At 42.5% G+C, this 26,969-nt stretch overlaps 1 protein-coding gene and 1 long non-coding RNA gene across 2 annotated transcripts in view; one reads left to right on the top strand and one right to left on the bottom strand.

Moving 5' to 3' along the window:
- Window positions 1-757: 757 nt before the first annotated feature.
- Window positions 758-26,969, bottom strand: part of SEL1L (SEL1L adaptor subunit of SYVN1 ubiquitin ligase) — a 54,602-nt gene continuing 28,390 nt past the window's right edge. The window contains exons 8-21 of the mRNA XM_066628041.1: window positions 26,900-26,959; window positions 25,386-25,467; window positions 24,257-24,411; window positions 21,445-21,501; window positions 20,468-20,536; window positions 18,518-18,595; window positions 17,346-17,408; window positions 16,968-17,055; window positions 16,051-16,199; window positions 14,876-15,041; window positions 12,902-12,976; window positions 10,946-11,118; window positions 10,341-10,469; window positions 758-5,151 (exon numbers count right to left, since the gene is read on the bottom strand). Coding sequence (XP_066484138.1) covers window positions 4,948-5,151; window positions 10,341-10,469; window positions 10,946-11,118; window positions 12,902-12,976; window positions 14,876-15,041; window positions 16,051-16,199; window positions 16,968-17,055; window positions 17,346-17,408; window positions 18,518-18,595; window positions 20,468-20,536; window positions 21,445-21,501; window positions 24,257-24,411; window positions 25,386-25,467; window positions 26,900-26,959 — 1,548 coding nt within the window. The 3' untranslated portion in view covers window positions 758-4,947. The remainder of the gene's footprint in view (window positions 5,152-10,340; window positions 10,470-10,945; window positions 11,119-12,901; window positions 12,977-14,875; window positions 15,042-16,050; window positions 16,200-16,967; window positions 17,056-17,345; window positions 17,409-18,517; window positions 18,596-20,467; window positions 20,537-21,444; window positions 21,502-24,256; window positions 24,412-25,385; window positions 25,468-26,899; window positions 26,960-26,969) is intronic.
- The window catches only part of LOC136651544 (uncharacterized), a 37,455-nt gene continuing 21,575 nt past the window's right edge, over window positions 11,090-26,969 (top strand). Inside the window, exon 1 of the long non-coding RNA XR_010794529.1 lies at window positions 11,090-11,543. This is a non-coding gene — a long non-coding RNA (uncharacterized lncRNA). The remainder of the gene's footprint in view (window positions 11,544-26,969) is intronic.

A 26,969-nucleotide genomic window follows, 5' to 3' on the forward strand; every position in this document is an offset into this window, starting at 1 on the left:
GAAGACCACCCATATGTACATGCGTGATTGTCTGTGCACACATACGTCTAAGCACATTGTATACTGGCACTGGACACATTATTCTGCCTTTTCCACATCACTGCAAGTTATTTTGCAACCTCACTTTTTCCCCCTGTGCTCTTTTAGATGCACAAGATATTGCTTAGCTCTTTCTTGAAAAGTTCTTGGGTACACAAAAAGCAGTTGCTGAGCACGACAGTCAAAAAAAGCTTTCTGATGTTAACACACATTTGTGATTCCTGCTGAAATCAATGGGACTTTTAAGTGTTCTGCTCAATATTAAGAGCTGTAGTTCTACATGATCTAAAGAGACGGCCTTTTGCACCCCCTGCTGGCTTGCAGTACCATTACAAGTACTGTATCCATTATTTGTTTTTTTTTCCACCAGAGGTGGTGAGAGACCAAGTAATGAACCTGGAAATCCCAAGCCAAATTTCACCTCTGCCATCCACTTGCTATGTGGCAAAAGAGAAGCCAGCATTATGCTACAGGATTGCTATAACATGTACATGAAGTGCTTTTAAATGCCCCACGATCTCAATCCTAGAATTCAGTTGCTTACATGAGACTAAACCCCAGTGAACTCAGTAGGATTTACTTCTGTAAACCATTTCATTGTAGTGTTTGGTCCTAAGAGAAGAGCCAGTGTTAAATTTGAATGGTGGACATTCAGAGGTATAGGGCAGAGTTTTGTCGGGAACATTAGTTCTCCTTAAGTTAACAAAACACCCACAAGTTATCTTACAGCATTACAGGCCAATCACAAAAAGTGGCATCTTTATTCAACAAGATATAGTACAAAATGAATCTGTACATCTCTCTATTAACAGGATTGTTTACACAGTTATATTACACTTTTCAAGCCTTTATACTGCATCATCTTAAATACAAAAGAAAATTTACAAAAGTCCTTCCACACTTAGCGACTTAGGCCAACATGAGACAAGATGACCCTTCTCACTAGCCCTCTCAAACTGTACGCATTCAGCTGCAGCTCTCAAGTCACACCAAACCTTTAAAAAACCCGGGGAAAAAATAATCTGCCTATGTTGTGTTTAAAAATATTAACTGGCAGAAGTAAACTTCTATCCTTAAAATTTGGGCATGTGAGTTTTAAACCTCATTAGAAATAGGACGAACAGAGATGGACCTAGTCCAACAATGTCAGCCATGACTTTCAGCCCACTCCTGTGTGTATTTATGTGGAATTCAGTCCCACTGTATTCAATTAGGTAAGCGTACACATGACTGCTACCTATGTTTCAATGAAATCAATTAAGCAAGTTAGTTGCATTAGAGCTCTGTGGCCCAGGAGCACATGAGTTTATCTCATGCATGTTTAGCTAGTTGCAACTAACTGGATCTGTTAGTTTCTACTTGGTGTCACAATTAAAAAAACACCTCCAAATAGAACCCAACAGTAATCACTATCTTTAGTTGGATTGGGGCCAGTGTGTTTTGTTTAATTAGTTAAAACATAGAAAACCCTTCTTCCATTTCAACCCTTTTCAGAAAAGCAGCCAAGATATCAGTGGCATTTTCTCTTAAAGGGTTTTTTCTTTGTTGCCTTCCTAAGGATGTTAGTTACAAGAGTGAAATTTTTTTCCACACATACACACTACCACCACATTATAGATAACAGATTAAGATGCATCTGTGGCAACTACCAAGAAGAGAAAGGCAGAACCTAGAACACAAATTTGTGGTGGGATGTCCATTGTTTCAAATATTCTGTGTACTTCTGGTTTTGCGATTTAAGAATTAGATAGGCCCTTCATGCAAACACTATCATTCCTCTGCATGTTTTAGGAGAAAATTTCTGCACACATATGGAGATCAGGACAGCACTACTTACATTCAGGTATGTGAAATTCAAACAGTATATAATTATATTCTCTGAAACACAAAGTGGTTCATGCTTCAAGACACCTGGTACAGCGACAACTTTCAGAAAATGATGCAGTAGAAATAGGCATTTCAGCAGATCCTTAACCATCCTTTGTATCTAAATTCTTGGATGAAATATCTCTAACTTTTGAAAAGCAAATGCCACTTAGGCAATTTTTAAATTAGAATCAAAATTTTGAACTGAAATTGAAGTTTCCATTTCAAGAGGTCCATTCAGATTGGATAATTTATGACCCAGCCTCCAGTTCTTATAACAAGGCATTCCCTACCCCCAATAGAAATCCAGAGAAGTTTAAACATTAACATCTATTTTCCTAGTGCTGAGCCAAGCAATTCTTTAGTGATAAATGCTAGCTTTATCAAGTTTTAATAGGCAAGATCAGAATGAAAGAGAGTGCTCAAAGTTGCCACATTCTAGGCAGATAACCTAAAAGATTTACTCATCATTCTTAAATCCCTGAGTTAGCTTGATTCTTTCCATGTAATCTAGTGCCAGCTACATCACATCCAAATGGATACTATAAATTATGCAATGGTAGAACCCAAGAAATGATATACCCTTATTGCTTCTTGTATTTCATTAATATGGAAATAATTCAAAAAGGGAAAAAGATCAGGTGATTTGCTTATCCGCCCCCAAAGTTTTTTTTTATTTTGTACAGAAGATATGGCGACATAACCATATTGTTGCTACATTGGGTAGAATTGAAACAAATATGTTCTATAACATGAAATCACCATTTGGAGGGGCACAAACAGCAATTCTTTAAAAACCTCCAAAATAGCAATTATATGCAATGTCGGGAAAGAAAGTGCAGCTACTGTATCTTGAACTAAGCAGCTACTTGTTGTCATTAAAAAAGATGAGCACTGATTTCAATATGACATAAGCAATCATATGACTGTTTAGATATCATTGAAATCAAATGCACATTACTTCCTTTGAATTTCACTCTATAGCTTCGATGACCTATTATTACAGGCATGACTCTTGACATATTTGCAGTTGCCTCCTGAAGAGACAAGCTGCTTGCTTATAGTGGCTTGCCTCTAGGGCTGTGAGCACAAGTAAATCTCCCCCATTACCTTTGTTTAGAATTTCAATTATTCTGTTTCTTTTAAGTCAAAGTTTCAGATCTCTTATGGTAGATTTTCATCTGATGCATGCATTCTAAGATAAGTTTCAATAGTGCTTACAAGGTTGTCATTCTTCATAATACTGTAGCTAAGCTCCAAAATACCCTACTGCTATAAGCCTTTCCCCATAGATTTTAGAACAAGTTAACAATAAGGCAGTCTTGCTCAGCAATCTCTATATTTCAGAGCTGTACAGCATCTCATTTAGTGAGGGAGGTTCATGGTGCACCAATGCTAGAACTTATGAATCAAATGCCTGTGCATGAACCAAAGCTGTTTGTGTACAGAGAAGAATAAGTGGCACACTTCTCACATGTGGTTTAGGCTCTAAAGATCAGCATTCAAAAACCACTCTGCTTTCCACAGTATGAACAGACTATATAATGCTGTTCTAGAAAAACAGACAACTGCTACTGAAGCTCAAAACTCATTTCTTTCTAGCTCTTCAGTCAGAACATTAATCTTTAACTCACCTTAAAAGGTGTATCAAAAAAAGGGAAACCGTGAGACTGGACAATGTTACAGGTGATCTGATGGCAAAAGAAACTTTTGCCATGGAGAAGATTTCCTTCTGCAACTTGGACTGTAGGTTCTGCTTTATGACATCAAACTTTGAAGGTGGTTTAAAAAAATCTCCATTCTTCAAGGAGCAGAAAAGTTACACCATGTGCTCTAGCCAGAGCATGACTGGCACGGGGGTTGTGGGGTCAGACTGACATATAATCCAAATGCCGACACTGTTTTTCAGAACAGTTTAGCACATATCATTTCGTACTTGTACCCCAGTAGGGGGTAGTGTGTGAGACAGAAACTTAGTGCCTAAGTATTTTGATAAGATAATGATTTCAAATTACAACTTCCCAGAGTTGGTCTAGCCCTGTCACTATCATACCAAGTTAAGACAAGTTTGACTCATTAGAAATGTTATCATGCTGGACTGAAAAGCAAACCAGTAACATCCCATAAGAAAAAAGCAAACCAGTAGTATCCCATAAGAAAAAACATCAGGAGACTGCCGGGAACTGAGCTTGGAAGGCTTCAACACTGGTTCTTTTTTCAGTCCACTGTGGATTATTATATGTGGAACAATTTAAGAGGAAGACTAAACAAGCTGACCTTGCGCACTGTGGTATGTGAAAATCTTGCAAGTTACAGGCATGCTCTTGAGTGAGCAGCACTCATTTTGCAGTCTGAATTCTGCAGACTCTGGAGACTTTTGTTAATCTATATAATTTCATCTTATAAACGTAGTCCATACTCTTAACCTTTAGAGGTTAGGCATTCTACTACAAGGGAAAGAGTATGACCAAGTTCTATGCTGTTAAGATTGCCGATTGTCTTTATCTGCCTCAATATACCAAGGTTAAAGCATCCAAACAAATATCAAGACGCTCAAGCGTGGAAAATACTATTAAAGGATTAAGATGGCTTTAGAAACAACTGGGAGAAGAAAAGGAAAATAAATCGTCACGGTTATCACAATGCCAAACAAAGAGCACAAGCCTCATTTGGAGGTGTTGTATTAAGCCTTCAAGATATATTTTTTTTCTTTCTGAGGCCAACTTCCATTAGAAAGGACATCTGAACGCTCAGGAGATGACTGAAAAGGGCTCTGAATGGCAATCTGGATAGCAGGCATCACTTCTGAAGAAGAACGCTTGTGTTTCACAAAAAGCTATTTTGTGACTCCATTGGCACTGCAACAACATTCAACTCCGTCTCAAACGTATCCCTGCAAAAAGGCATAGTTCTAAGCGGATTTCAGAATGCAATGCTTCTTTGTCTTTCTTGCAGATGTGGCCATTGATCTGGTGTTTTTAAAAAAATCACAAGAGCAGCCTCAGCTGGAAAATCCAGTTCCCTTTGACACACTCCCATCTGCTATTGTGGTGGTTGATGTTCTGGAGGAGGCTCTTGGGGAGGAACAGCTGGCCGTGGCCCTGGAGGTCTGGGGATTGCTTGGTGTTGCCTCTGCCTGTAAGCTATAACTGTGCCCAAGAGCAATGCAATGATGGTCATGAGGTAAAGGTCCCATTCGGGTCCCAAAAGCTGGTCCATGTCAAGATGCAAGAAAACCTCTTTGATCTACACAAAGCAAGAGATAACATTATACTCTTTTCATTGTAGGAAATTCAGCACTAAGTAACAGGTGACTATGATGCTCAGACATTTTCCAGTTTCCCCTTTCAGCAAATTACTGTTCCTTACTATGTATGACAACATCTTATAAAATGGAAAGCTTAAACTGAGACCCCTCCCAGACATGCAATTGTTCTGTAAGAAAATATATCTGCATGTCACATCCTTGAGTTTCAACTCATGTGGGATTTGCAATCACAAGGTCACTCCAATCTTGGGGTTTCTTCATGGCAAAAGCCATGCTAGTCCCTCCTCCCACACTGCAAATCAAACTTTAGTAGACTTTCCGTGTATCTACGTATTCCAGTAGCACCTGCCCACTGAAAGGAATGGGAATTTTCTCAAGGGTTTGCCCTTCTGAGAGCTGTAAACTTCTGGTTCCCGCCAGTGACAAGGCTTTTGTCTAATGTGCCAGCATGCATGGAAGGCCGACTCAATTGAACAGGAACAAGCTCTCTCTTTGCGGCTTCTTTGCAAGCTGGCACAGGACTGTATCCCAAAGCTTTCCTATTATGGAACATCTGGAGACCACATGGAAGATTTGGAACTCAAACAAAAAGTGAAAGAAGGTACTTGAATATTCAGTGAGCAAACCAACTTGGAGAAGGAAACCTATGGGTTTTGCATCTAAAACATGTAATTATTCTGTGGAAAATGCTTATTCCCACATGGATTTTTGCATGTCTAGTCTGGCTGTGAGTGATGAATAATCCCCACAGAACAATTCTGCAGCAGAAGAACCCAGATTATGCTGAAGCAGTGCAGTAAAAATAATCCCTTTATTCACTGCAGTGCACCCCAATTGTATAAGAATTCTAGAAACTTTTACATTAGTGCGGTATGGTTCATTATTTTAAGATCAAGATTAATTTTTACTCTTCACCAATTCTGTGGAACAGGCATAGCAATAAAAGGGATTATCTCCTTCCTAGTTTAATCCTGCAGTTGTATACAGAACATTTATCAAATGTACTACATTCAGAATCTGAGGGACAATCCTATCAAACTTTCCAGTGCTGATGCAGCTATGTCAACAAGGTGTATACTGCATCCTGTGGTGGTGGTGGGCAGTCACAGAGGCCTCCCCACAGTAAGGAAACAAGGTTAGGGCTGCATCAGTGCTGGGAAATTGAATAGGACTGCACTCTCAGACAAAAAGGCAAAACACAGCAGCCACCCCCAATCCCTGTTCACTCACACTGGTTGACACTTTCCCCAGCAGCAGTTTTTTTGTTGTGTTACAGCAGGGGTCTCCAAACTTTTTGGCAAGAGGGCTGCATCAAATATCTGGCGTGGTGTTGAGGGCCGGGAAAAAATTTAAATATAAAATTTAAATAAATAAATTAAATATGGAACTTAGATGAGTGAATGAATGAATGAATGGGCTCATTCATTCAACCCCTCTGGCCCTCAGAAACCCTCCAGACACAATCAGAGCATAGTTCTGGTCATGGTCAGTTGAGTGCGCCAGGGGCTTTCAGGGGACAAGAGGTTGGCTGCGGGCCGGTTAGAGGCTTGCCGCGGGCTGCATCTGGCCCCCGGGCCTGGGTTTGCAGACCCCTGTGTTACAGTTATGGAATATTGGTGAAAATAGAAGTGCTCATTCAAAATCTACTCTCATCTGGATACCCCTTCAGTTTAATTTTCAGATTGATATTTCTGTGTTCTTTCCCAATTTCTAAAACGATAGCGAATACTAGCCAAAAGGCAGTCACACCCCAGATCTGTTAGACCGTTAGTCTGATAGCCAAGAAAGTCATACAGGCAAGAATTCTTGTACCTTGATTTTTTTTCATATAACTTAGTTCAGAGTTACTCAAACTGTGGGCTGGGACCCACTAGTTGGATTGTGAGCCAATTTCAGATGGGTCCCCATTCATTTTAGTTTTTAATATATTAGACTTGATGCTACCATGGTATGTGACTACATTTGAGGAAATATTACAGATTTGTACTTTTAACAGGCTACTATTGTATTGGCAACCTTCAGTCTCGAAAGACTATGGTATCGCGCTCTGAAAGGTGGTTCTGGCACAGCGTCTAGTGTGGCTGAAAAGGCCAATCCGGGAGTGACAATCCCTTCCACACCGGGAGCAAGTGCAGTCTGTCCCTGGTCTGTCTCCCTGGCTATGGGCCTTCCTTCTTTGCCTCTTAGCCTCAGACTGTTGGCAAAGTGTCTCTTCAAACTGGGAAAGGCCATGCTGCACAGCCTGCCTCCAAGCGGGCCGCTCAGAGGCCAGGGTTTCCCACTTGTTGAGGTCCATCCCTAAGGCCTTCAGATCCCTCTTGCAGATGTCCTTGTATCGCAGCTGTGGTCTACCTGTAGGGCGCTTTCCTTGCACGAGTTCTCCATAGAGGAGATCCTTTGGGATCCGGCCATCATCCATTCTCACGACATGACCAAGCCAACGCAGGCGTCTGTTTCAGCAGTGAATACATGCTAGGGATTCCAGCACGTTCCAGGACTGTGTTGTTTGGAACTTTGTCCTGCCAGGTGATGCCGAGGATGCGTCGGAGGCAGCGCATGTGGAAAGCGCTCAGTTTCCTCTCCTGTTGTGAGCGAAGAGTCCATGACTCGCTGCAGTACAGAAGTGTACTCAGGACGCAAGCTCTGTAGACCTGGATCTTGGTATGTTCCGTCAGCTTCTTGTTGGACCAGACTCTCTTTGTGAGTCTGGAAAACGTGGTAGCTGCTTTACCGATGCGCTTGTTTAGCTCGGTATCGAGAGAATGTATGTCGGAGATCGTTGAGCCAAGGTACACAAAGTCATGGACAACCTCCAGTTCATGCTCAGAGATTGTAATGCAGGGAGGTGAGTCCACATCCTGAACCATGACCTGTGTTTTCTTCAGGCTGATTGTCAGACCAAAATCTTGGCAGGCCTTGCTAAAACGATCCATGAGCTGCTGGAGATCTTTGGCAGAGTGGGTAGTGACAGCTGCATCGTCGGCAAAGAGGAAGTCACGCAGACATTTCAGCTGGACTTTGGATTTTGCTCTCAGTCTGGAGAGGTTGAAGAGCTTTCCGTCTGATCTGGTCCGGAGATAGATGCCTTCTGTTGCAGTTCCAAAGGCCTGCTTCAGCAGGACAGCGAAGAAAATCCCAAACAAGGTTGGTGCAAGAACACAGCCCTGCTTCACTCCGCTTCGGATGTCAAAAGGGTCTGATGTGGAGCCATCGAAGACAACAGTGCCCTTCATGTCCTTGTGGAAAGATCTGATTTGGTTTGAAGACTGGTTTGAAGCCCACTCTGAGGAGTTGACACCAGTCATTGAGGAAAAGAGGAGAGCTCAAGCAGCATACAAGGCCTGTCCCAGTGAGCGCAACCTGCAGGTCCTCCGAACTGCTCGCAGCAAAGTCCAACAGACTGCCAGGAGATGTGCTAACGACTACTGGCTCCAGCTCTGTTCCGAGATACAGATAGCAGCTGACACGGGCAACATCAAGGGGATGTATGATGGTATCAAGCAGGCCCTAGGTCCAACACAGAAGAAAATTGCCCCTCTGAAGTCTGCCACAGGCGAGGTCATCCAGGATCGGGCGCAGCAGATGGAACGCTGGGTGCAGCACTACTCTGAGCTATATTCCAGAGAAAATGTAGTCACCGAAGAAGCACTGAACAACATTGAGTGCCTGCCTGTGCTGGAAGAGCTTGACAGTGAACCAACCCTAGAAGAACTTCACGTGGCCCTGGACTCCCTTGCCTTTGGCAAGGCACCTGGAAAAGACAGCATCCCTGCTGAAGTCCTAAAATGCTGCAAAGAGATCATAGTCACTGAGCTGCATGAAATCCTCTGTCTCTGCTGGAGAGAAGGTGGAGTACCTCAAGACATGAGGGATGCAAACATCATCACGCTGTACAAGAACAAAGGTGACAGGGGTGACTGCAACAACTACCGCGGCATCTCTCTCCTTAGCGTTGTAGGAAAGCTGTTTGCCCGAGTTGTACTAAAGAGGCTCCAGGTACTTGCAGAGAGCGTCTATCCAGAATCGCAGTGTGGATTCCGAGCCAACAGGTCCACCACTGATATGGTATTCTCCCTTAGACAACTGCAGGAGAAATGCAGGGAACAACGACAGCCACTCTTTATAGCCTTCATAGATCTCACAAAGGCTTTTGACCTGGTCAGCAGAGACGGCCTCTTCAAGATTCTCCCCAAGATTGGATGTCCACCCAGGCTCCTCAGCATCATCAGATCTTTCCACAAGGACATGAAGGGCACTGTTGTCTAACAGGCTACTATGTATATGCTTTTATCCCCTGGGGGCTGGGGGATAAGAATAGGCCCTCAGTTTGGCTGTACTTGTCGTAAGAGGCGACTAAACAGCCAGCAGGTAGATGAGACTCGTCAGGCTGGGAAGGCAGCTCATCTGAGAGAAGGAAAACTCTGATCCCAAACCTCCACTGCCTTGTGGCTACATCCAGTTATGGAAAAGGCTTCAGGAGTCAACCTTGAGGCAAAATCCGGAGCCGGAGTCCCTGAGGCAGTTTGCAGCTATATGTACAGTCATGCTCTGGCAACTCCTGCAGTGCTGCTGGAACCAACCATACTGGCTTCTGCCTTTCCATTGGACCATTTCAGCAATGTGGAGAGGGGGGGATTTGCTGCATGGGTAACAGTCTATCATCCTCCATATCTACTTAACCTGGCTTCGCGCACTGGAAATAATTCAGAGCTCAATACCATGGTCTTCTGAGACTGAAGGATGCCAACTGCAATGTACATTCTTTTAACAATGAAAGACAATGTGGCTTACTCCTGGGTAAGTGTAGGTAGGATTGCAGCCTAGGATACTTAATTTTCCTGTTTGACGATGTCACTTCTGGTCATGACATCAGTTCCGGTGGGTCCTGACAGATTCTCATTCTAAAAGTGGGTCCTGGAGCTAAAAGTTTGAGAACCACTGACCTAATTTATGCTTCAAGCAATTTATACATGGTCATCCAAAGCTGTCTTGCTCAAGGTGAGGAAAAAGGATAACTCTGACTCGGAATCCCAACACCATTAATCTTGAAACCCTACACAGATATAGGAGTGAGTCCCACTAAAGTTAATGGAGTAGACATGTATAGGCTTTTACTATAAAATATCTCAGTATCATTCTTTGTCTTTAAGAAGTTCTCGTTACTTACATTGGTTTCTTGTATATATTGGAAGGCATAAACGACTCCCAATTTGCAAAGTGCAAGGAACACAGGAACTTGAGCATCTGGACTGGCGTCAGCTGCCATATCATAGAAGCGTTTTGCAAGGTGAATATCCTGGAACAGATACACAATATACAACATCTGTATGAACAGAAAAAGGATCACTTGCCATTGTTAAGTTCCAAATGACAGTACTAAGATGCAACAAACTCCATTTCCCATTTCTTAAAAGGGACTGGCATTTAAAACAAGCTACGCTTATCAGAACTGCTTGGTGTTCCTGTTAATGAAAGAGTTAACAATAGAAGTGCTAACACCATACTGGTTTAGGGAATTGTTGCTTTCATCAGAAGTTTTATCAGTGCCACTCCAGCTTTTCAACAACAGTGTTTTCTTGCATTCCACTTAAGTCATTTTCATAAACAGAAACTATTTTTATCATGAGATTGCAAGTTCTGAGTTACAGGGATTTTTTTCTCGCCAAGCGAATTATATATAATGTCCATGGGACAGAAGGTAAGAAATTACTTTCTAGTACTAGTGCTGCTGCAAACATGCAAAAATAGTCATGTATCCCAAGCTGTTCTCACCTGTTTGATGCCAAGTCCCTTCTCATGCATATATCCCAAATTGAACATAGCTTGGGCGCTGTGCTGTTGCTCTGTTGCCAGGCGATAGTGAATAAATGCAGTTTCATAATCCACTTCAGTGCCAAAGCCATAGAAATGATAATCGCCAAGTTTGAGTCTTGCAACAGTGTAACCTATTAGCAGAAACAGAACCATCTTGATGAGAAGGCCAGTGGGCAAGATGCTCCAATAAGTGCACAGAGATTTTCATTTCAAGAGCTTTCCCTTGGCCTTTAGACAGAAAGAGGACAGGTTGCTTATCGGTAACTATAGTTCTCCGAGTGGTCTTTGGTGCAGACAGTGGAGTTCAGTGCATGCACAGAGCTGATCTTGGAAGCTTTCATAGATTTGTCAGGTGTTTGAACTGGCACCCAAGTGGGCAGACCCCGTGCATCAAGCAGGGAAGAACACTTAATCCCTTGAGGACTGTCCCATGGTCCCACTTCTCTACTGAAAGAAGTCTGGCTGGAAGAGCAATCGCCAGAGCTTGAACACCAGATTTGTGAAGGAATGGATTGTGGATCTTCACAGAAAACCCCTCAAAGAACTACTGCTACAGGTAAGCAACCTGTCCTCCTTTATGCTTTCTTTGCAGCCACAGCTGGTGGAGACTAGCTGGTACTTCATTCACTAGCTCTGACCAAGTGCTGAGCACAGTGATGGGAGCAGGATCTCTCTCAAGGTGACGAAGGATGAGACTGCTCTGTGGAGTGTGCTCTCAATGGCTTTTTTCATCAGTAGGCAATCCAGTGAAATACTGTTGGTCAGCCATGATACAATTTGTTCCTTATGAGGTCCCTGAGAGCAGATAGTATTATTCACACCAAATGATGTAGTTCTACAGATGTAGAAGGACTCGCCCTTATCCAACGTCCATATAGCCTTCCTCCCCCTGCACCAATGTTGGGTTTTGGAAAAAGACAGACAGGGTCAAATCTTGGTTTAGTGTGGAATGCTGAGAACACCTCCAGCAAAGGCAACATCCTGCCTCAGCACCACCTTGTCAGGATGAAACCTGATAAATGGAGGGTTAGACTGCAGAGTGCAAAGTTCAAACAGCCATGTCTCATCCATTGAGGAGAGTCTAGCATCACAGTGGTGACACTTTTTTAATGTCCTACTCGCCGTCTGGCAGAACAGGATCATTAACTGACTATACTACATAGTTCTAAAACATGAATTTTACAAACACTTAACCATTAAAATACAAAACCTATTATATCAAATAAAGATTGAAATTGAGCTGAATATTATGCACCGATAGTGGCTTAACAGCAATTAAAAGGAACTCAAGGATTGGATGCCCATTCCACGCTTGAGGCATGCAACTGTGGATATGGTCTAACAACTTGAATGCAGGGGCAGAAAACAAAGCTGTGAAGACTTTCAAGGTTGGCTCTGCACATACACAGAACTCCACTACACGAGGGCTACACAGAAACCAAAAAGAACCCCCTCTGAATTGGCAATACCGAGTCAAACATACAGACACCCCCCTCATTGTACAAAAAGGTGATTGAGCAGCATTTTATGGAACTTACTTTAGAAGTGGCAAAGTCTATAACCGTGTTGTCTACAATTACACCAGCTGCACAATGTATCAAAAGGGCAACAACTGTACCAAGACAGTAGTAGACCTGTAATCCTCCCATAATGCATATTTGCTTGTATTCTGCTGAACACTGTGGCGGCAGGCAATGACAAAAACAAGATACAAATAGCACAAGCAAGTTCTTCAATCCATGAAGAACTTAGCATGCACTATTGTGATGTACTGCTAGTTACAACAGCTGGTTCAGATAGACCAACAGGGATTTCATCTTTACCAGTGAGGCAGACTGATGAGGTAGCTGCCACAAACAGATTCCCCAGGAATGGCACCATTCAAGTTCAATGATCATCTTCACCGAGACTCACCTTGAGAGGCTGCTCTATTCCAGTGTAGTAAAGCTCTGGGGTAAGTTTCATTTTCTTCTATTATGCTGGCTTCTTCTGAGGAGACAGAATAAAAATTGAGATTAAAGAGTTGGGAGAATTAAGACTCAAGTCACATTCTGAATTCCCCCAAGAATCCAGTACCTCAAGGGTGCCCAAACTCTGGCCCTGGGGCCACCTGTGGCCCTCGAGGCTACTCAATGCAGCCCTCAAGGAGCCCCCAATCTCCAATGAGCCGCTGACCCTACGGAGATTTGTTGAAGCCTGCACTGGCCCAACACAACTTCTCTCAGCGCGAGGGCAACTGTTTGACTTCTCGTGTGAGTCGTGGGATGGGGGCTCCCTCCATTGCTTGCTGTTTCACATCTGTGATGTAGTAGCGGCAGCAAAGGAAAGGCCAGCCTTGCTTTATGCAAGGCCTTTTAGAGGTCTTGAGCTATTGCAAGACATTCATTCATATAAGTTCATTTTTAATATATTCATTTATGTAAGCTTATGTAAATTTATTCAGATTTTAAATGAAAATTCCCCCCCCCGGCCTCTGACAGTGTCAGAGAGCTGATGTGGCCCTCCTGCCAAAAACTTTGGACACCCCTGCAGTACCTTATAAGGCCTATTTAGATGCTACTCCATTGCACAGCAATGAGCAGAATTCATTCATTCTGCTACACTCAAGTGTTTTGGTGGATCACAGAATCCAAAATGGCTTTCCTAATTCACTCCACAGCCAAAAAATATAAGAACGTAAGATGTTTGCTTGCATCTGAGACAAGGGAGGGGTGTGAGTCTAGGAAAATTAAGGAGTTGCATTAGCCTTTCCCTTGCAGTAGAGTGTCAAATGCAAGCAGAAACAATAGGTTTAAAAATAAAATCTTTCATGGAATTCCTCCTCTGCTATTGTGCTTTGCTGAGCAAAGTTACTCCTCCTGCACCCAAGACAGAGGGGTAGAGGAGTGTATCTGACCATACGAGATGCAGGTTTTCAAAAATGGCTTTCCACTCAAGGTACTGCTTCCATACTGAAGAATGAATTCACAAATCTGATGTGTTTCCAGGTAGGAGAAAGCAGGCAAACTCACACCCCTACCCTCTTGCTGCAGAGGCTTTCTGTATTTCAGATTTGGAGTTGAACTTGCTAGAAAGTGGTAGCCTTGGATTCAATTGGAAAAAAGGTTCTGCCCCCACTGGCTCTGGTGAAGGCAGCATTTCCTCCATCCAAAATGCAAAGTTCAGCAGTAAAACCCCAGCACTGCTCAGCAGCTGAGAGCTTGAGGGTTGGATAAAAAGCTTTCACGGGCCACATTCAGCCCCCGGGCCTTATGTTTAACACCCCTGATTTAGAATCACTGAAATACGTTGCCAGAATGCAATGAAATGATCAACAATGGCTACAATGTTTTTCAATAGGAAGTCTGAACTTTAAAAAAGGGACTCAGCAGTTAGCTGATGATCCACTGAGTGATTCAGTGATACATCTATTTGGACAACAGGCAAATTTAAAAAAACAGACTTGGCATTTTGGTGTGGACGACTGAGAATTTCGTGTTACTATTACATTAACCATTTGAGATGTTACAAGCAAAACAAGTAAAGCTATATAGGAGGTTTGCAAAGATTCTTGTTAGTTCAAATTCATTATTCCTACTCACAAAAGCATTTTATTTATTTAAAACATGTATTCCCTGCCAGTCTTGCCCAATGGCAACTCAAGGCAGCTGAACTGAGCCCAGAATCAAACTGGTAGCCAATGCAAATTAAGGCAATGTGATCGTAATGAGAACTCTCAGTGAAAAGCCTGGTTGCAGCTTTATACCAACTGCTTCTAGACATTTATGGGCAGTCCCACGGAGCATGCACAAAAGTAGTCCAATTAAAAAAATGCCTTGGATGTTTAGTACAAGGAATATCCCTGCTGAGTCACTATTATTGTATACAAAAGATGGTCAAATAACTTACTTTGATCAAGTATGAAGGCTGCATTGCTCTGTGCCACTTCATAGCCTTGTTCTGCCAACAGGAGATACTGGACCACAGCAGAATTCGTATCACCATCTTTATAGCTGTTGTAGGCTGTCATAAGCCTCTCAGACCAACGGCCCCGTTCACACACATTCTTAAACAGCTGCAGGAAAAGAAATGGCAGTTATAGCTTCCTTAACCAACTATTTGAAATGCAGACAGGATAATTAAGCGTTCCTATAACCTCTTCAACTGTTTTATGAGACATCACAGACACATCATCATCATCCACCGTATTTATATACCGCTTTTCAACAGAAGTCCAAAGTAGTTTACAGGCAGGCAGCCCAATCCTGAGCTGCCCGCAGTGCCCAGGCTCGGTGGCTCCACGCAGGGCTCCCGCTGGCTCCTCCGCCTTCTGCGCTACCGCGGGAGGCTCCTCGAGAGAAGGGGGCGTTTGTCCCCTTCCCCCAAGTAAGGGAAGCAGCCCTGCAATGGGGCTACTCACTTTAGTGGCGACCAAAAGGTCAGCGCAAAAGTAAGGGCACTCATATACGGCGCGTAGCCCTCCATGAGTGCCTTGGATCCTGCAGAGCTCAGCTCTGCGGATCCGCCTCTCCCCCTCCCCTCTCCCCAGAACGCCTCCCCCATGCCCCCGCCTCCTGTTTCGCAGTCTGGCAGTCCGGGAGACCACGGAACTGCGGAACCTGGGCAACCGCCACGTGCTAGCCCAGCGCTGGGCTAGCTCCAGTGGGAGCCCGGTGGTGAGCCCTGCAAACATGCCTTACAGCACATTTGCGACTGTGGTCTGCGGCGCCAAGCCATGCCACGGACCTCAGGATTGGATTCAAAGTCAAATTGTTTTTCATCTGTAGCTATCGCAGCACAGGTGCTTTTTGCTTAAACTGAAGAACGCAATGTGCCTGCAAGCAAGCAAACTCTTCAGTTTAAGCAAGAACACCTGTGCTGCAATATCTACAGATGAAAAACAAAGGTGCTGTAACAGAAGGGAAGGTCCATCCAGATAACTGAAACAGCTGATACCGGATCAAATATGCAGATCAGTTAAAGCAAATCTAACTCCACCGAGTACAAACTGCTGCTGGATTGTACCTGCAACATAGTTGTTCAGACAAGTGGGTCTAAGAAAAGAGTCACTGCCAGATTCTTACCTCCACAGCAGTATGACAGGAACGCATAACCCCAGTGCCAGTAGCATGCATCTGTGCCAGGTTATAGAAGGCTAAAATATGGCCTCCCTGAGAAGCCAAATTAAAATACTTGTAGGCCTGTTTATAGTCTTTGTTGACACCAATGCCATCTACAAAGAAGAGAAGGGACAGCAAAGCATTAGTGCTATTTCTTAACCTGAATGATTAAATTGTTGTCATTTATTTTGCATTCTCTAAACACTATCTGTGTACAGGTAAAATCTACCTTCTAGTCTGTGCTCCAGTCTGTTTATGATGGCATGCAAAAAAGCAAGGATTTTTACACTAAAACCCTCCAATTATCTTGGAGCTACTAGAGCCACCTACTGGACACCAAAGAGCAATGCAAACCTTGTTAAGCATACCAGCAATACCTTGACTTTGATCCACTTGACTTGTGTTGCTTTACTCTTTCAGTTGTTTTCAATTAAAACCACAAATTTTGCCCACACACTTTCCTCTTTTTCTCTTACTTTTGTTTATTTAGGTTTCGCATGTATTAACATTCCTGGTTGGCAACCTTCAGTCTCGAAAGACTATGGTATAAGCCTACAGCACCTGGTATTCCCAGGCGGTCTCCCATCCAAGTACTAACCAGGCCTGACCCTGCTTAGCTTCTGAGATCAGACAAGATCAGGCATCTGAGGATAAGAAATAGGTTCTTATTTCTTATGTTCCGAGGATAAGAAATAGGTTCTTATTTCTTATGTTAATAGGTTATTAACATTACAAAGTCAGCTATTTATGTTTTTCACTGACCAAAATAAGTTTGCAAGCTGAATAAGGCTATGCTTTGCCATTCATCGAATTTTGACTTTCATCCATGCTCTGGTCCCTAACCAAGGTATTGCTGTATTGACATTTTTGCAGCGACTTACTGTAATACATGGATCCAAGTTGAAGCTGTCCATCCACCCACCCCTGTTCAGCTGCCTTCTGGAAATATTTCAGGGCCAGATCATAATCCTGCAGAAAGACACATGGCAGAATCAAGCAGCATTATTGGGTTTCCACCCTGCATTAAGAATGGGGTTGTAACAAGTACACATGCAGTTCTAAACCCATGGGTATAATCATCATTGACTAGGAGCTTGTTAGATAGATAAGCCTTGATACTAGAAGATAAAACTGAATAAAAACTGGACTTGACTTGGACCTGGACATTCTCCATTAACTTAGACTCACATCTAAAGGCATCTCATTTATTGGGTCTTTGCTAGGGAGATCAGTACTGCTGCTGTACCAAACCCACTTACCACTTTAACACCTCTTCCATATAGATAAGCCATTCCTAGTCCACTTTGTCCTACTGGATTACCCTAAAAACAAAGGGGAACAACAAGAAAATGTAATTACAAGTTTTGATCTAGATCTCCAACATGCTCTTCTAATATTCACAAGGATAAAAAGAACTCCAGGAATCTTAAAGAGTCACAATGCCAAGTTTTAGCCTACCTTTTATGCCAGGGGTGTCAAACTTAAGGCCTGGGGGCCAGATGTGGCTTTTTATCCGGCCCTCAGGCTCTCAGCTGCTGAGCAGTGCTGAGGTTCTTATGTTCTTATGAGGCATTACTGCTGAAAGGACAACTCACATGAAAATTGGGCTCTCCTGTATCTTGAAATATGATCAAGATTTGTGTATTTCCCCTTCTGTCATTTGCAGCTAATGAGTTCTTAAGTGAGAAAAAGAGCTTATTTTTGGATATGACCTATTTAATGACATCACCTCTGGCCCTCAGAAGGCATGATGAATGGCACTCTGTATGAAACGAGTTTGACACCACTGCTTTATGCTGTGGGCTTCAGATCTAATTCACCCTGTCTGAAATTACGCGTCAGACACTTGGTAAATCAGCACCAACCAAGCTGCAAATACTGCTTCTTCTAAACTAGCCAGGCAGGAAGGATTCTGGGAGCAGAAGTCTCCAACTTGCCAGCCGTTTTAGAAGATGCAGTGCTGGGAAGAGAGACAGTAAGTGCCCATCCCAACAGGATACGTCTTCCTCCTAGTTCCAGAGCAGATGCCAAAAGTGGTCACAGCAAAAGCAGGCTCCACTCCCTCCCCCCATGCTAACCCATCTGCTATCCCTCCCTACCCCTTTTCTTCTTCCCCACATCCTTTTCTGCAAGTGGGGTGGTGCTCCTTCCAATTTCCTTGTTTGGGTCCTGCTCTATTCCAAAATAGAGAGTCAGAGAAAGGAGGAAGAGATTCAAGAGGAAGTGGGCGAGGTGGCTGGATGCAGGGTGCCATCTGCCCTCATCCACTGCTTGAAGCAGACACTTCACCTTGCCTCATGGGTGAGCTGAGCCTGCCCTCAATGCTGGCATCTATGTGCCCCTCAGCCTATTAAATCTCAAGCCCTCTTGATTAAGCCAGAACACTTTGTACTTTTATGACAACATGGAATTTTTCACAGTCAAATCATACCATATCAGCAGCTTTCTTGAAGTACTCAAGAGCCGTCTCGTTGCTTTGGGGTACAATATCACTTCCTTCCGAGTACATCTGAAGAACAAAAATACAACTGAAGGTTATTTAGAAAGGTGCAGGCTTACTGTGTGGTGCACAAATATGTTTAGGAAGACTCCACGCAGAAACTGATACTGATAAAGAATGCAGAAAGCATCCCCCTTTAAAATCATACAATTATTACTTGATAAGGGGATAAAGCTATACAAACTACTATGCTGCTAATATTTAAAGGCAGCAACAACATAATTGGTCTTGACTACTTATAAGATCTACCAACTATAGTTCCAACAAGACAATTTCTTGGACAATTTCTGGAAAACATCCACATCTACTAACGAAGATGCTTCTGTTTTGCCCGTTTCTTCAAAAAACCTTAGAAGGTGAAGGTATGCTTCTGTTGTTGTATGCTGTTAAACAAAGGCTCAAGTATTCTGAGCAAGCTGTGTACTTGTTGACCCAATAGGGCAGGGGTGTCAAACATAAGGCCCGGGGGCCAGATGTGGCCCGCAGGAGCTTTTTATCTGGCCCTCAGGCTCTCAGCTTCTGAGCAGTGCTGAGGTGTTACTGCTGAAAGTGCAGCCCACGTGAAAATTGGACTCTCCCATAACTTGAAATATAATCAAGGTTTGCATATTTTTGGTCATTTGCAGCTAATGAGTTCCTAAGTGAGAAAAAATGCTTATTTTTGGTTAGGACATATTTAATAACATCACTTCCTGTGTAACAACATCACTTCCGGCCCTCAGCAGGTATCATGAATGATATTCATGAAATGAGTTTGACACCCCTGCAATAGGGTGCTCCCATCACCTTAGAAAGGCAATGATTTCTCATCAATGTAAAACCTCCTTGACCAGGTTTAATATAAATAAAGAGAGGGAAGGAACCACAGTTCCACTGGCAGAGAATACACTTTGCATATACAAAGCCCCAGGTTCGGTCCCTGAAATCTGCAATGAAAAGAGCCACTGATAACAGAGTGGTGAAAAAGTCCCTTGTGACCTGCTACACAACCAGTCAGTGTACAAGATAATCATACTGGTATAAAGGCAGTTTCAAGTGCTCTATGTAGTGTTTCTCAAACTGTGGGTTGGGACCCACTAGCTGCATCTAGCTCAGCTGCCAATGAAAAGAAAGCTGAAAATACAGGGTACAGAGCTGCTGGACAGGGCAGGCTCCCAGTGGAATAAGGCATGGTGCTTTGCCCTGAATAGGTGCGAAGATGGGATGATGGAAAGGTGGGAGGGCTGTGTGGTCAGAGAAGGATTCAAGTTTGTGCTCTGCTTTGACATTTGAGCTGGAATGTTTGAATTCTGAGCTATGCAAAATAACAGCATGGGCACACTGTGTAAATGGGTGATTTGGCCAATCAAGGCATAGGTTTGAAGCCTCAAATGATAATATCACTTCTGGCCAGGACATCACTTCCAGTAGGTCCCAACAGATTATCATCTTAAAACGTGGGTACTGGTGCTAAAACATTTGAGAACCACAGTCCTATAGTATTTCAGCAGGCTGATTTATACACACTAGTTTCCTGAAGAGGAAAAATAAATTCTTCTGAACTGAAGCAGAGATAAAAGGATCAATTCTCAAAGCATTACCATAAAAGACGCATATACAGAGAGTGCAAATGGACCCCAATCTCTTTCAGAGGGAGATCCTTAAAACCCAGCATCCTGAGCTTCAGCTATGCATATATGATCATGTACACTATAGTATATGAGAGTGGGGGGGGGTGCACATTAGATTTCAGAAGTATAACTCCTACAATGTTTAAAGACATACCTTTTTCTTCTTTAAAGGAGCTTGGTTCCTGCTTACATGCTTCATTAGACAACTGGTGTCACTGATAATCAAAGGTAATTTCCCAAACACACTCAGCCTCATGTCAGTATGTCTTACCTTCCCCAAGAATGCCATGGCATGGGAGTTGCCAGCAACAGCTGCTTGCTTGAAGTACTCAAAGGCTCGCTATGAGTGGGGGAAGAAGAGGAGATACAAGTCTACACATATTTCAAAGCATCGGCCCATTACAGCTATTCTCAGTTTTATAAACTAGATTGTACATTATACACAGCTAACAGTTTTTGCTTTCTCAGTTACTGACACTCATACATGGTAGCTCAGTCCCTATCACATCCCAGGATGCGTTACATTCTGTACACCATTTGCTTTCATTTGCACCTGAAAGTCTGAACCCTTTGACATAAGAAGATTTGAACAAGTAACTTGGATGGAAGTCACATAGTATCCTCCTTTCCGGCTACTATTCCATCACTACTCTATTTTCAAAAATGTGTTTTTTGCTATAGTAGAAGTAGTAAGTTACTACCTACTACCACCACTGAAACCCTTCACTTTAGCATCTAAAGACTAAGGCTGCAATCCTAACCTCACTTTCCTAGGAGTAAGACCCATTCAACACAATAGGACTTCTGAGTACCTCTGGTTAGGATTGTGCCCTAAATCTTCTAGTTTGGGACAATACTAAGGATCAGTCTTACATAAGCAGCAGAAGGAGATGGGAAGATCTGGAGGTGAAAAAATGGGATGTACCAATTTAGATTATAATCTGGGAGTGGGGTGGTACCAGTCTTAAAAGCAAACTAGAACAACAGGGAGAAAGAAGGCTGAGTAGACCCTTTCTTCCTGCTCTGTTGATTCCATTTGTTTTTGCTTTCCTGATTCAAAGTTGCCATTAAATACTTATTTTTTGAGGGGGGTTTCAAATAACTATAAAATATGGTAATGACAGACAACTATTGCCTTGCTCATGTGGTATTTAAATTCCCGCTTCATTCCAGTTGCTTTTTACAAGAGCCAACATTTCATCTTCTTTCTGAAACAAATAAATTGCAATTAAAAAAACACCTTGTTACCTGGTGATTTTGTTCTACTCCTCTTCCTCCATGTAGATGCAACTGCCCAAGCCCAACCTGGAACATGAAAATGTGTCTCACATTTTTGCTGCCAAACAAATTCATCCATAAGCTGAACACCCACACACTGCATAAGGATACAGCATTCAAATCAAGCAATCAATTGCTGGGGTGGAGGAAGAAGGGAGACGAAATGTGGTTCTGCTTCAGTGGCTACAATAACTTGAAGCCATCAACTTGCAAGAAAACTATGCTCAGGCATGAAATTTCTGTTTAGACATTAAAACTAAGCAACCTTCCTTTGAGGTCAGCCGTATCATCTGAATTCCCTTTTAAATTTCTAAGCCACCATTTGCTAGTCTCTCTATATGTGGTAATCAGTGTCCTTCCACTGTAAAGCAACTACAGGTCATGCATATACAGCTAATCCATACTACCTTGCCAGTAGTAGGCTAACTTACTACATGCAAAAAGCTTCTGCTTTTTGTAGCCTGAAAGATGTATTCTCTCTCAGAATTTATATTCCTTCTTTCCAATTAGCCTGTAGAGGCTATCACAATTTAAACACTAAAACCCCAAAAGGATTCCAATAATGCCTGTAAACTCTACAGTGTTATTTGTGTGGTATATGGAACTGTAGTAACACATTAAATACTATTATTAAACATATCAATATATTAAAGCCAAAGATGATGTTACTGAAATCTCTAGGACTCAATTTAGTCAAACTAAATTTAGTATTTAGTATTTTCCAGAGATGTTAATGCTGTGTCACAAAGAATGAACAAAAACATCAGTTAATCATGATGTTTCTTGGATGGCCCATCTTGCTCAACAGTATTCTCAAAAGGAAGGCAGAACACTGATCTTTGAAACATACAAGGCCAAACCTGTCTGACATGCGCTGTATAGTTTTACAAAACTAAAGTATTTAACCCTAACTGTTTTAGGGTTTTAACCCTAAAAGTTTTAACCCTGACAGAACAGCAATCCCTTGGCAGGGTAGAAACATATCTTTTTATCAACTCTTCTTCTAAGCAATGCACTTATGTTTGTAGGTTTTTGCTTGAAATCTCTGAACATAAGCTTAGATCCCAAGAGAATTGGGGTAGGAACTTCTAACCCTACAAAGGATAACTACCAACAACTGCATACATTGTGGAGATTTGCATATACAGGTGCAGCCTATTTATCCATGGATTTTTTATCTGTGGATTTGTCTCAATGAGAATGGGGTGGAGAAACCAAAAGTCACACACACCTTTGCCCTGCACTGGCATCTCACTCCATTTCCAGGCAGCCCAAAACACTGCAAAAAGGCTCTGCCTTGACCAGGTAGCCCTGGAAGGGGTTCCCCTTACAAAGGAACAGTAACACTCCTGGAGCCCCTGAGCCAGCAAAGAGGCTGAAGAAAGGAACGGGGGGCCAAAAATCTCTGTAGCCAGAACACTTGCAGCAAGGTGCAGCGCTCTCACTCACTCACTCTCACAGGGGCAGGTGTGGCAGCAACAGAGGGGATTGCTTTAAAAAACCCAGGGAGTGTTTGCCAAATTCCCCCCCCCCCAATGAGGTGGTGCAGGCAATCACCAACACAAGCAACCCCCGCCCATGGTGCAGGCAATCACTGTCACAAGCAAGCCTTCCCACCAAGCAAAGCATGAGATATAGCCTACAATCCTCTCCACACTTTCCTGGGAGTAAGCCCCATTGACTGGAATGGGACTCACTTCTGAGTAGAAACACATAGGGCTGGATTCTCAAAAGATCAGCATCCCAACTGTGAAAGAAGCCCGGCAGCTTGCAACAGGGAGGGCCGAGTATGGAGGGGAGGGGACTGAGAACAGCTGCCTTAGTTTCCTTCCATCCAGAAGTGTCAGGCTGCAGTGTATTTGCGTAACTCTATGGAATTTAGCACAACGCGTTTTTTGTTAATCGCGCCAAGTCACGGAACGGAACTAACGCGGATAAATAGGCTCCACCTGTACTTGTTTATATTTGTCAACAGTGAGTGTACATCAGTGATGAAAACATTGTCCTGTAGAGGTCCTTCCACACAAGGCAAACGTGACACAAAGTTCTCAGAGGTGGTGAAGCGGTATCTGATCTGCATTTCTGCAGGCAGTTGCTTACAGGTTGAAACCTTCACACGGTTTCCTGCACACGGATGACTATCAGGGAGAAGGGTTTGAACCTAGCCTTCTCCATAACATCTTGTTTTTGATGCAGGATTCAATTATGTGATTCTCAGGACAATTTATGAAGATCAAAGTCTTATTTAACAAATGAAGCCATGGTTTCCTAGTATGTCATCTTAAATGGGCCAGAACTAGGAGCATTTCCAGTAAGCAAACTAAAAAATTAAGCTGTTTGCTCACAGTCACATTTTTGGAAGATGAAGGCTATAGCCAAGTGGGCTTTTACTTTAATATCAGGATGCTTCTTACATCTGGTTAATGCTACCCAAATGTTCACAGTGCTGCTCCTAAAATACCAAGTTATGCTGCGATCCACCACCCCTGCCAATCCTCCATTATAGTCTAATGCAGTGATTTTCAACCTTTTTCAGCTTGTGGCACACTGACAAGGCATCAAAATTGTCAAGGCACACCATCAGGTTTTTGACAATTGACAAGGCACACCATGCTGCCAGTGGTGGGTTCACATCTCCACTGGCCCTACTAATAAATTATCTTCCCCCAAATTCCTGTGGCACACTTGTGGACCACTCACGGCACACTAGTGTGCCATGGCACAGTGGTTGAAAATGGCTGGTCTGATGAATTTCCATTCTTACTTGGCAGGCTAATCATACCTGAGCTTGAACATCTCCTTTTTCAGCTAAAAATTGATAATATTGTATCAAATCTTCCTCTAGCATCCCACTAGCCATTCCTGGATTTTCTAGTTCATCCGGTAGTCGAATTCTCTGCACCACTGTGCCTCCTGTCAGAGATATGTCGCTAGCCACTAGAGAAAGAACAGGGCAAATGCATTATTCAGTTGGTCTTCATGTTACTACATACAATCACCTCTAACACGCTACACATTTCCCCTAAAAGACACACAATGAAAATCCAAGGAACCATTCCAATGAAACTCAGGTATGGGTCTGTCTGTTATGCTGTACAAATCAAGGATTGCCACAAAAAGTATAAACAACAGGGAGTCTGGTTAGTTCAAGTTTCTTGACTAAAGTACCCGTACAGTGCATGTTGTTTTAAATGTACAAATAAGTTTGTTTGTACGTAGTCATGTATGGGGGGGGGGCCCTCCATATACACAGTTTCACATATCCTCACAATGCCTTTTAAAGGCATAAACTCATCCCTTCTGGTTTTTTTGGCAAAACCAGAAGTAGCATTTTTTTGGCCTAAATGGCCATTCCGAGACCCACAGAGGTCGTAGGTGGACACACATTGCCTCTAAAGGGCTCAGAAGAGACTCTGGAGGCAAGGCCCAAAGGGGCAGGGGGGCATTCTGCGTATAAGCAGTTTTGGGTATCCTCGGCAGGTTCCAGAATGGAACACTTCAGCACCCTACCTTGTGCAAGAAAAATGGGAAGTAAAGAGAAGTGACATCCAAATGAAAAACAGAGTTGCAATGCAATTACAACTCTAACTGTACAGGGGAAGAAGAATTAAGTTGCAAGCAGGCGATTTGGAATTTCTTACAATTAAATTGAAAGGCATAAAATATCTTATGCCTTAAACCACGGATGTTTACCAGTCATAATGTAGCTGTGGCATTAGAAGTCAGCACTGCAAAACCATCTTTCCATCTTACAAGATAAAGGAGGCCAGCACTGTTAATTCTACAAATCTTTATTTTATGTAGAAGGCTAACCTGATTTCAGTATAAGCTGCACCAAAAACAACTTAAGTATTCAGTGCCAAATATTGGAAACCACACAATTCAGAATGCATGCGGTTAAGTGTGCATACCATGATTGGCTACTAGGCGGTAATGTGTGAGAGCAGATTCACAACTCTGAAGAACTCCTATCCCAGCCCAGTACCGGTAACCCTGAAAAGAAACAAGTTGTGTTACTGCAACTTATACATAGAAGAGAAATAGGTTTGGGCGACAGTACACAAGTAGGGAGGAAAACATTTCCGTCCCAAATGACATTGAGCAGACTGTGACACTGAGGAAGAAGGCGGAGAAGTTATATTCAAGTGCATAAAACATTTTATTTAGTTGCTGTGAAGGGTAATAGTTATAATTCAAGATTTTAAAAGGAAACTTCCTATTAAGTGGTTCTTTGGCAGGCTGATTCACAGCTGTGAATTATAAGACACTCCTTCACTATCAACTTATGCCCTGGTTTGGGTCCAGGGTATTTGAGATACCACCTCCTTCCATATAATCCTATCCATCCTCTCAGGTCATCAGAGGTGGCCCTTCTAACTGTGCTGCCACCAGTAGAGTTGAGGGGGGTAAGCAAGAAATAGGGCCTTCTCAGTGGTGGCACCCCATCTATGGAATTCCCTCCCTCTGGAATTGAGAACAGCTCCTTCTTTGGAGTCCTTCTGACGCAACCTCAAAAACTTTTTATTTAGGAAAGCTTTAAAATGCTGACACTGGAGAGCTACCACTTTTTTAATGAAACATCTTTTAGTCTGTAATCCAATTGTGTTTTATTATTTTTGTGCTTTTAATTGTTTTAATGTTTTTAGCACTGTTTTTATTGTACTGAAATATTACTGTAAACTGCCTTGAGGGCCCTTAAATGGGGTGGAAAGGTAGGGTATAAATCTCTTAATAAAGAATGCAATTTTAATGCTGAAATCGCAAATTCTAGCACATAGAATATCCCAGTTTAACTGGATATTGTATGTAATGATGAACATTTGCTTCAAAGAACGTTTTCCTCTGGGGGAAAAATGGGAAAAGAATGGGAAGCACCTATTTTAAAATGGACTTTAAAATGTTCAAAAGAGCCCAGGGACTGCACTATCATTTCAGTGTTTGTTATAAACAGACAGTTCTTTTCTTAACTAACCCAGACATCATGTTATGAAGTTTCCCAGAAAGAAAGCACTCTCTTCTAAAAGATTTGCAACTAATTGCTCTCAGTTAAGTTGCTAACTAAGTCAACCTGCCTTCTGGGACTTGAAAACCTGACCAGAATTATAACTGAGCTGACTTGTTACAGTTAGGAAAAGGTTGCCTGTAGTCTTAACTGCCTAAAGAGAGATATAAAGCAACATTAAGTTCAGATCAATTGAACGGATACATCAGGATCTGAATAGATTCAAAGTCATGGAAGCAAGATTATAGCCTCAAGAACTAAACACAGAAATGTTCTGTATTTTAAAGCAAAATAGTCACTTGGAGTCATAAAAACATCAAAAATCTGCCAGTACTTTTAAATATTATTCTACATTTCTATTTTGGCAGTATAATATCTTGGTATTTTACTGAATCCATCATGTTTTAGGTGGGAAACACTTACTAAAATCATATGTGCTATCAAATTTCCTCCAAGTGCTCCAAAAGTGTAATAAACCAATGCCTATAAAAAC

The sequence above is a fragment of the Tiliqua scincoides genome, chromosome 1 (genome assembly GCF_035046505.1).
Source record: "Tiliqua scincoides isolate rTilSci1 chromosome 1, rTilSci1.hap2, whole genome shotgun sequence".
NCBI classification, from domain to species: Eukaryota; Metazoa; Chordata; class Lepidosauria; order Squamata; family Scincidae; genus Tiliqua; species Tiliqua scincoides.